Source organism: Haliotis rubra, unplaced genomic scaffold, assembly GCF_003918875.1.
Source record: "Haliotis rubra isolate DU_JTF1 unplaced genomic scaffold, ASM391887v1 Scf14, whole genome shotgun sequence".
NCBI classification, from domain to species: domain Eukaryota; kingdom Metazoa; phylum Mollusca; class Gastropoda; order Lepetellida; family Haliotidae; genus Haliotis; species Haliotis rubra.
The window spans coordinates 543,506-554,387 of NW_025765336.1; the positions used below are offsets into that span (position 1 = coordinate 543,506).

Below are 10,882 nucleotides of genomic sequence, written 5' to 3' on the forward strand. Positions count from 1 at the left end.
CTACCGGCGAACTCAACACTGGTCATCCAAGTCTACCTAGGGGAACCATCGCAGGACGATGTCGAGATCGCGGAAGGGTCAAACTGAGGTGGGGAAACAACAACAGTATCACGCTTGCAACGCTTACGCAGCGGGTGGGTGTCGACTCCAAAACCAGTCTGCAGGGTGTCACCGTGGTCGTGGAAGACACTATATCACTAACCAAGATATTCCTACCCGAAAAACATACACTTCATGGGGTGAAGTGCACCCCTGAACTATTATCAGAAAACCAGTTGGAAATTATCTCGTAATAGTATTATAGCAATGTCTTGGCTTCACCCCAACACTACGCTTTAACGCATCTAGGGACACGGAGGATTCGATCAGCCTGGTGAGGAAGGCACCTTTATACATCCTACACTTGAAAGACAACGTATAGGCGGGTGTCGTTATCAGATTTTAAAGAGCCTGAATGGTTAGTCAACTTAACCCTCACCCTCACCTTATATCTCCTTGAAAAAAAATAATACTATCTCCGAGATTAGGAACAACGGCATGATTATAGGATCGCTCGTTCCGAATCTAGTGTACAAGTCATACCAATACCAGACCACTCGGCAACATGTTAGCTTCCAGTGGACGGTGAAGACAGAGATCAAATTACTCGACAATAAGAGGTCTTTAGAAATGTCGCGAGGAAAACTTCACATTCCTCATAGACGCCTATCTCGGGATATAAGTTTGACTAGAAGCGCTATATTAAAATTATAGATGATATGCTGATAGGTTGGGAAGCCAGGTGTAATAACCAACGTTGTCGTATTATTAAGGTATCGGAAACGACCCTGTACCAACCCTTGATGGAGTTCGCCTCCTTAATGGACTTAGAGCTAAGACCCCGCTTTTTTACACGCACGTTAATCTAAGTATTGTCGGCTTTAAGTACATTAATCAAAGGTTAAATGAAACCCAATTAAAATATATTATGGGGTTGAGCTATATCCCTGAACTAGTACCAGAACACTAGTTGGAAATTATATCGTAATAGTATTATAACAATGTCTTGGCTTCACCCCAACACTACGCTTAACGATCTAGGGGACACGGAGGGATTCGATAAGCATGGTCATAACAACAACTCATACGTCCTATTATTTAACAACGGTGTGTACATACGGCAGAACCTGGCAGTCTTAAAAGAACCTAAATGGGTGATCAACGTGACCACCACCGCACCTTATATCTCACTAGACAAAGATGGTTATGTCTCTGAAATTAGGAACAACGGTACCTTGCTCACATCTTTCATTCCAACTGAAAGGATGATAGTTTCTAACTCTGAATATTGGCCTAGGGACACCCTGTTAATTTCAGCCAGGAAGTCCCAGTTAATAGCCACCCACCACCATCATTCCATAATAGGGGTTAGGGTATGGAAACAAACTCCACACTCATCGTGAGAAGTAAACACAAGGGTAAGTTTGATTTGGATGAATTTGACCCATCCCCAAACTTGGAACTTTTACCCGTGTAATAATACGTTGGGGTAACGACCCCTTAACATCAGGTTTTTTATCTTGCAGATTCGATTGATCTGATTGGGGACTCCCAACAGGGATTACTACCCCACATAATAAACTGCTATGATGTTGAGATAGACCAGAAGTTACCTATTGACCCTTCCCCGTATCTACATATGCGAGAATCTAAGTTTTATAAGCCTCAGGCACGTTGGCCAACTATTAAGTGATGCCCAATTAAAATATCTTTTGTAATATATATTATAGGATGGGACTGTACCCAGGTAGATGAAGTAGCGAAGACCCTGGAAACCGTAGGAGTTCGGTTTCGCTTGAGACAGTTATCGCGATGTAAAACGCCAACTAGAACAAGATCAAGGATAAGCGGAAAGCACTATATAAGAAGTACCATAGAGCTTTTCAATGCCGTGGATCGGACCGATACTACCCTTATGGCAGCCAGCATGGGCCTAGGGGTGGCAGGTGTTGGGTTGTTAGCTACCATCGTGGCCGCACCTATAGTGATGGGGCTCAAATAACAGCTGGGGTGACAGGGGGGTGTTGGGGTTGGGGCTTAAGCTTGTATCCCGCAGACTGCATCGTAAAAGCATTGAAACACTGATTTAAATCAGGGTTCTGGCGAAGCAAAGCTGAACACGCGGTGAGTGAGCGTGATTTCCACAGCACTCACTGACAGTAAGATCTCGGAGGAGGAGTTTAAATCTCAATCCTCTCTGAACTCACAAAAATATGACAAAATGAAACAAGAGATTCGATCAAGTCTCGTAAGTCTGCTATCAGCGAGGACGAGAAAAAAGTATATAGAACAGGGGATACAAAAAGCCCGGCAAGCTTTTTATAACGTAACACCAAAAGAGATCATAGGCGATTCACATTAAACTGTTTCATCGAGGGCCAACGTGACATAGCGTGCGTGGACATAGATAAAACTGAACCTACCTTGTACTACTTGAGGGATGGGCCAGGTAAGCCCGGCACAATTCCCAAAGGGAGGAAGCGCCAATACATTTCTATTTCTCCCTTTGGGAATTGTGGCTGCCGGGGACATTTTGCTTGAAATTTTTATAGGTTGGGAAAGCAGTGGTAATGGTAGCAAGAGCTAAGGCTCTGACCAAAGCCTCCTATACTACTACCCTCAATCCTCATTGTACTCCCCAACCTCATTGTACCACCAACCCCCACCCTCAACCCTCATTTGTACCCCCAACCCCACCCTCATTGTACCCCCAACCCCCACCCTCATTGTACCACCAACCCCCACCCTCAACCCTCATTGTACTGCCCCCAACCCCCACCCTCATTGCCCTGCCCACCCTCAACCCTCAACCTCATTGTACCCCAACCCCCACCCTCATTGTACCCCCAACCCCACCCTCATTGTACCCCCAACCCCACCCTCAATCCTCATTGTACCCCCAACCTCATTGTACCACTCATTGTACCCCCCACCCTCAACCCTCATTGTACCCCAACCCCCACCCTCAATCCTCATTGTACCCCAAACCCCCACCCTCATTGTGCCCTGCCAACCCCCACCCTCATTGTACCACCAACCCCCACCCTCAATCCTCATTGTACTGCCCACCCTCAACCCTCATTGTACCCACCAACCCCCACCCTCAATCCTCATTGTACTGCCCACCCTCAACCCTCATTGTACCTCCCCCAACTCCCCCCCCACCCTCATTGTACCTCCCCCCACCACCCCCACCCTCAATCCTCATTGTACTGCCCACCCTCAACCCTCATTGTACCCCCAACCCCCACCCTCATTGTACCACCAACCCCCACCCTCAATCCTCATTGTACTGCCCACCCTCAACCCTCATTGTACCCCCAAGCCCCCCACCCTCAAAACCTCATTGTACTGCCCACCCTCAACCCTCATTGTACCCCCAACCCCACCCTCAATCCTCATTGTACTGCCCACCCTGGCCCCTCATTATACCATCCACCCTCAACCCTCCCCCCATCTCACCTCTAAGAGTAATCTCTGTTTCACATATTGCTTCAGCTGTTGGTCCTCTGCATGCATCACCGGGAGATATTCGGCCTTCTTTTTCCTCAACCACCAGTTCTTAGCTGAATATCTGCATTAAAATTTAATCAAGTCAGTGGTTTGTCAAAATGTACAGAACAAAACTGTGTACAACAGTAAACGATTTAGTATTGTAAGTAGTCTTATGACAGTTTTCTTGTCAACTACCTCCCATGTACCATCTTGATAAGTGCCAGATAAGTTACGAATCAATAATAGTTTCCCGTCAACTATTTGCCATGTACAGAATCAATAATTCAGTTTCCTTTCAACTAACTGCGATGAATTGAATTAATAATAGTTTCCTATCAACTAATTGTCATACATAGAATTAACAATAGCTTACTGTCAACTACCTGCTATGTATAGAATCTATAATAGTTTCCTTTATACTAACTGCGATGAATAAAATCAATAATAGTTTCCAGTCAACTAGATGCCATGTATAGAACAAGCTTTGTCACTAAGGTGACATAATCCCCCGCCACAAATGATCAAATCAAACTTATAAAGTAATGAAAGTTTAAGATGAAGTTAAATGTCAACAAAAACATGACCAGTCAACCTCTCTTGATATCTTGCTCTTTAGTTGTTCAAACACACACATATTTTCAAGACTGACTTTGACCTTGACATGAATGTCATAGTGTATGAAATATGCAAAACTAGTACTAAAGAAATTGCTTATTGAAAAACATTCAAGGGAGGTCTTGAAAGTCTATGAACAAAATCCAGTGAACCGTTCTTAAAATATCTTGCTGACAATTCAGGTTAACATGCTGAAATCTTCAAAGTGTCCTCGTGACCCTAAAAATTATGTGAAGGTCACCAAAATTGACTGGGCCCTGGGCCTTCCCTAGATGAAGCTTGGTGTCAAATATGAAGAAAATCCACTGAATATTTTTTGCGATATCTTGCTGACTATCTTAACATGCAATTTAACATGCTGAAATCTTCAAAGCGTCTGTGACCTTGAAAATTAAGTGAAGGTCACCAAAATCGACTGGGCCATGCGCCTTCCCTGGATGAAGCTTGGTGTCAAATATGAAGAAACTCCAGTAAACGGTTCTTGAGACAGCTTAACATGCAGTAAAACGTTAAAGTCCCCTTGTGACCTTGAAATGAAGGTCAAGGTCACCAAACTTAGACCTTTCTTATAGTGTGATGAACCTAGGTTCCAGTGAGTGATCTGCCATAAATAGAATAGATGACAGTAATATTAGTTTCTTCCTGTCAACTTCCAGCTATGCTTGTCATAAACTGTTGTACCTGTCATTTTTCTTGCTGCTTGAGGTGTAGTAGTAGTGATACAGTGTGGCAGAATGTACTTTGGAGGTTTGCCGGGGAAGGGATTGCGTTTTAGCAGCTGAAGGACTTCTTTCTGGTTGTTGAGCAGGCGGTAGACGAGGCTGACGAACCAGCCGTTGTGTTGGTAGTTGCCAAGGGCGGCGAACCACATCTGCCAGTCCAGTCTAGGCTGATGGGGTGCTGGAAAAAACATAGCATTAACTCGGTTGGGAACATCCATAAAGTCTGGTTCAGATTCCTGGTAAATAATTTCAGAAAATTGTCCAGGACGAGTGAGGCAATGGTCTGATTATGTTCAGTAAATATTTGAAGCAGCCAATGCTCCAGCTACGGTCAAGACCTGGGTTCGAATTGGTCCTCAGCAACGATGCTTGTCATAAGAGGCGACTAACGGAATCAGATGGTCAGGCGGTGCTATATTTTTGTATGTCTGTTAGACCTGTGAATATCTCGGTTAGAACTGGTCTCCAGCAACCATGCTTGTTGTAAGAGAAGACTAACGGGTGAGGTGGTCATGATCAGACTCACTGATTGATGCATGTATCCCAGTTGCATACATTGATGCTCATGATGTCAATCACTGGATTGTCAAGTCCAGACAGGATTATTTACAGACATCATATAAAAGTATATTAAACGACATACAATAAATGTCTCCCATGATGATGCAACAATGCATCAGACAAGTAACCAGGTATGCCCCCGGTTTCATCAGAGTGAGTGATATTCAATATCATGGCGGGGGACACCAGAAATGGGCTTCACACATTGCACCCGTGTGGGGAATCGAACCCACGTCTTCAGCGTGACGAGCAAACGCTTTAACCACTAGGCTACCCCATCGCACCCCCATGTAATTTGAGGCAGTTAGGATCCACATCCATAAACTGTTAAAGGTTGTACGTCTGTTTCAGGGCAAATCTGTGAGGTTCTATCCACCAACTTTGCTGTTAACTAACATTTTATAATCATTGTTCCTGTGAGTGAGTGAGTGAGTTTGGTTTTACGCCGGACTCAGCAATATTCCAGCTATATGGTGGCGGTCTGTAAATAATCGAGTCTGGACCAGACAATCCAGTGATCAACAGCATGAGCATCGATCTGCGCAATTGGGAACCGATGACATGTGTCAACCAAGTCAGCGAGTCTGACCACCTGATCCTGTCAGTCGCCTCTTACAACAAGCATGGGTTACTGAAGATCAATATTCTAGCCTGGACCTTCACGGGTTCCTGTGAAAGGAGCAACACCTAAGTTGGGTGTAAGCAACAATCCTGGCGGACTCCATGATGACAAGATTCTCCATCACATTTACACACATACTTACCTACAATCGGGGGACGGAGCGAGATGTCGCCGGGTTTATAAAGAAACTCGTACTCCTTCCAAGCGCCATCTTTCTTGTTGCTTCCTTCGATGATAACCTCAGGCCGACCTCCAACTCCCGTCATCCTGAGAACATGTGGAAAACCACTGTATGACTAGTGGGTACGATTTCAGAATTTGGTAATGAATTACCCAACATTTAAAAATGTTTGATAACATTTAGGCCAAAAATGTGTTGATCATGTGTTTGTTTGTTGTTTAAGGTTCAGCAACATTCCAGCGATCAACAGTATAAGCATTGATCTAATTCAGCGAATCTGAGCCTCTTATGACAAGCCTGGGTAGGTAAAGACCAATTCTTAACACAGATCTTCAGGGTTCCTTGGATCACACAGGCTGTCAGCTCAAAGATATTTTTGAGCTGATGGAACAAAGATCACAGTTAGACAAAAATCTAGGATTCAAACTTTCAGCTAAGGAGAAAACAGCTGCACCCCAACACTCTAGGTGAGAAACTCTGTATATGAAAGAATCAGGTTGTTCTTATCATCTTATGTGTAGTATATGTATGACACTTACAGCTAAGCAAAGTTACCAAAAACCTATGATCATGGGCTCAAACCCTGTTCCATCCCAATAATGTCTCTAGGTTTGTATGCACCATACCCACGTTTCACTAAAGTGATCTGTGACCTGATAAAACTGGAATGTCATTCAAAGTGTTTTTAGATCAAACCCAGCTCACTCACTCGACCTGTGAAGATCCGGGTTAGAATTGGTCTTCGGCAACCCATGTCTTAAGAAGTAACTAACGGTTTGGGTGGTCAGGCTCGCTGACTTGGTTGATTCATCATCTATCCTAATTGCTAAGATCAATGCTTATGCTGTTGATCACTGGATTGTTTGGTCCAGACTCTATTATTTACTGCTCCTACATAGCTGGAATGTTGCTAAGTATTAGACAACAAACATTCATCCACACACTCCTACCTTCTGAAGAGTCCGTAAGAGTTGGTAACCTGGGAAGGCCTCCAGCCTGCCGTGCCACTGTCTGACTGCTGGCCACAAGGACCTGTGGGCCTTGCCTTCAATAACTGTATGGGGCACCTGCAAACAAACACTGTGGCTATTCTGTATCAGCTCGATTCAAATCTCCACAAAGGGAGTGGGTTGCTGAAGCATCTGTTGATCACTTAGACTGCTAAATCGTCCACACATGATACAAAAAGTTGACTTTTTAAAAAATTGATATAAGAATAGTATAATGACCAATGAGTTTTGACCATTTTTCCCAGTAAACAAATCTTTACTGAACTACACAAGTTATTCAGATTTACCACCTCATTGTCGCATGTTGACAAACCATTCATAGGTATATTAGGGTAATCAAAATGAGACGGTTTAATTATTCCACACAATCTTTGTCATTCATAGTTTGTTACACATATGAAAACACGAATGAAAAGACTAGAAAGAGTCTGGGCTCATGGTCTGACTTCTATGCATATAGCAGTAACACCACAGTAAGAACCGTCACCTCATTGCTTCAAAAATTGCTCCAATACATATATTGTGGATGACTTAACTAATGGCTACTAAATCCTGGCTCATCCACCATGTTACCTGATGTGAAGATTCATGCATCATTTGTATAACATAATCAATATAACAGAAAACTAATGTTGGAGTAAGTCATTATGTCACTGACCAGTTATCTAAACCAGGCACGTTGTTGCTATGACAATACAAGAGTTATCTCCCCTACCAGACTAATGGCGAACAAGCCCGCTGCTACTGCTCCGAACAGGACACACTGAATGGTGGCAATGTTTTTCCTGAAAAATCCTTTCTCTTCTACAGAAGACCTGAAACAGGATGGAACTATTAGCTGAAATATATGTCAAGGGAATTAAAGTATTTAAATGCAATATCTTCTTTGAGAGCATTTAAGAAGTTAGAGAAGAAAGAAAACAATATATGGATCTCATCACTTGAAAACAGTATTAGAATCTACACTAAAATGTCGCTCACAGTGTAATAAAACTTTGTCCATCCATATATTATTATCCTTCCTTCCTTAAATGCATCTTCCTTGTGTCAATCACAGGATTGTCTGGTCTAGACCTTCATTTACATAAAGTCATCACACAGCTATAACATTGTTAAGTGCAGCAACTACCAATTAAAACCAAAACAAAGTTTGCTTTGAACATATTTTAACCCACAATCCACTCAGGGATGTGGTCTACTATGATCAAACACATTATCAATGTCCTGTGTAAAAAGTCAGCTTACCTCAGTATAGACAGGAATATTTCAAAAGCTAAGGAAATAGCTCCAACATAAATGGTGTATGGCATCACCCACTCCAGCCAGCGATTCAGGTCGGAGGACTTGAAAGCTGAATCGAGAAAATCATTACCTCTTTCACATCAATAAACATACAACACTTAGAGCACCACGAGGCTGAAGGATTCCGCAGAAATACTTTGGAGTTCTCAGATGTTTGATACATCTGAAAAATGTTGGATAAGGAAGGAATAGACAGGGACCAAACTTTTACTTTGAGACAACAGTGTTTGCCTTCAGACATGACCTACTTGTCTTGGACTGTATGGTGTAGTCGGGCTGAACCTTTAGGTCGAAGAGGATGTAGGTGTAGTAGCCGATGTAGCCGTACACCAGCACGGGCACGATGAAGTTGGACACAAAGCCCAGACCGCTCCACACGAAGGACTGACGGCGACGGACAGCTGTTGACAGAGTTGAAATATGGTTAATGACTTTTTCAAGACACCTGCACTTATATTGTGTCTGTGCATGTCCATAAGTGAGTGTGAGTGAGTTTAGTTTTATGCCGTTTTTAGCAACATTCCAACAATATCATGGCAGGGGACATCAGAAATGGGCTTCACACATTTTTGGATCCTGCTGGAAACACTAATGACAGAATCCCAAACAATTGCTGTGCTTATCCAACGCTGGTTTCTCATCCTTCCCTGGTTTACTAATGTAAGTTCAGAAATAGTGGATGCAGATGTCGTACATTTCCGTCTGCTGAGGAGTTGTAGTTGCCAGTGAGGGTCAACACTTGAAGCGCACCGAGGAGGGAGATGCACAGGACGATTGTGAGGAGGTTGAAGAAGTTGTAGTTGCCAGTGAGGATGATCAACACTTGAAGCAGCACCTGAAACAACAGAGTGAGTGAGGAAATGAATGAAGGAATGAGTTGGACAGTGAGGATGATCAACACTTGAAGCAGCACCTGAAACAACAGAGTGAGTGAGGAACTGAATGAAGGAATGAGTTGGACAGTGAGAGAGAGAAATCATATTTAAACCATTAGGTCGAAAAATGTGAAAAACGCATATCATGGCTAAAGTTGCAGAATGATTCTCACAGACATTTTGACTTTGAAACAAAATGATGATTTTACCCCATTTGTCGGCCTTTGGTGAGTGAGTGGGAGAAATCTGAGCAGTAATAGTATAGACAAAGAGACCATTATGAAAAAAAGCCTGTGCTTACACATGATTGATGCTGAAAAGGTTGGGCAAGCACCCAATATCTAAATATAAAGCTTTGCAACCTATCGGGCTTACACGAAAAATTGGCTTGCTATGCTTCTGGAGGCCTGATAGTATTGGTGGCAGAGGTGAGGTGAGGTGAAATTGGGTTTTACATAGTGCTTGAGAATATTTCGCTCATATGACGACGTGCATGCATGTGTATGTGTATGTGCGGCTGCTTGTACTAGCCCAGACTGAAGCTGGTTTTATAGTGCTAGCCCACTGAGATACCATGCCGCAGTGAAGCATGAATACCCCACTCAGACACATTATACTGACTCTGAGCCGACCAGTCCTTGTTGTACCCATTAATGCCGAGCGCCAGGCAGGGACCAACAAGTACCATATTTTAACGTCTTTTGGTATGACGCGGTCGGGGATCGAACCCGCGACCTTCCGCTCTCCGGGCGAAACTCTAACCACTACACCACGGAGGCAGTCTATTGGTGGCAGAAAACCAGTGGTTAACTTAATGAACACCCAGGTGCACTATAAACATATGATGAAAATCAATCAGCCAGGTGGCAGTCACGTGACTGTCGACAAATTCTGATAATGACAATATTACAGCGTCGAAGATGAAGAGACCTAAGTAACTTTGAGTTATCCGATGTTCGACACAACCGGGAAACGGTGACTGAAGAATAAATATACAGGGGCCAAGCTTTTACTTAGGCAACAGTAAGTCCTTGTTTGGCTGTAGTCATACAAATTTGTCTGCAGAAAGATGTAACCTACACATGACATCCAAACTGCTGCACAAGGACCTGTAAGTTCAAGTTTCTGTAGGCTTAAAGAAATTTAAAATTTCAATATTTACTGCTATTTCCATGAAATGGTTTCTGTGGCTTTTAGCATATTCCATTAATATCACAGCGGGGGAGACCAGAAATGGGCTACACACATTGTACCCATGTGGGGAATCAAACCCGGGTTTGGGGCGTGACGAGCGAAGGCTTTAACCAACCGCCCCTCTTCAAATGGAATGACTTTCTGTATGAGGGAGATGGGTTTAATTAATCTTTAATATCAAGTGAGAAACATCACTTTTTACAGTTTTTCAGCTTGATGTGGAAGGAAAGTTCCAAGAGACGTCTCTTTCATTTTCAGTACAGTCC

At 43.3% G+C, this 10,882-nt stretch overlaps 1 protein-coding gene across 1 annotated transcript in view; it reads right to left on the bottom strand.

Annotated features, from left to right (window-relative positions):
* LOC124268686 (lipase maturation factor 2-like) overlaps positions 1-10,882 on the bottom strand; it is a 60,343-nt gene that overhangs the window by 21,794 nt on the left and 27,667 nt on the right. The window contains 11 exon segments of the mRNA XM_046703676.1: positions 3,502-3,613; positions 4,831-4,882; positions 4,885-5,049; positions 6,197-6,321; positions 7,186-7,217; positions 7,219-7,302; positions 7,961-8,060; positions 8,491-8,596; positions 8,796-8,917; positions 9,176-9,202; positions 9,285-9,382. Coding sequence (XP_046559632.1) covers positions 3,502-3,613; positions 4,831-4,882; positions 4,885-5,049; positions 6,197-6,321; positions 7,186-7,217; positions 7,219-7,302; positions 7,961-8,060; positions 8,491-8,596; positions 8,796-8,917; positions 9,176-9,202; positions 9,285-9,382 — 1,023 coding nt within the window.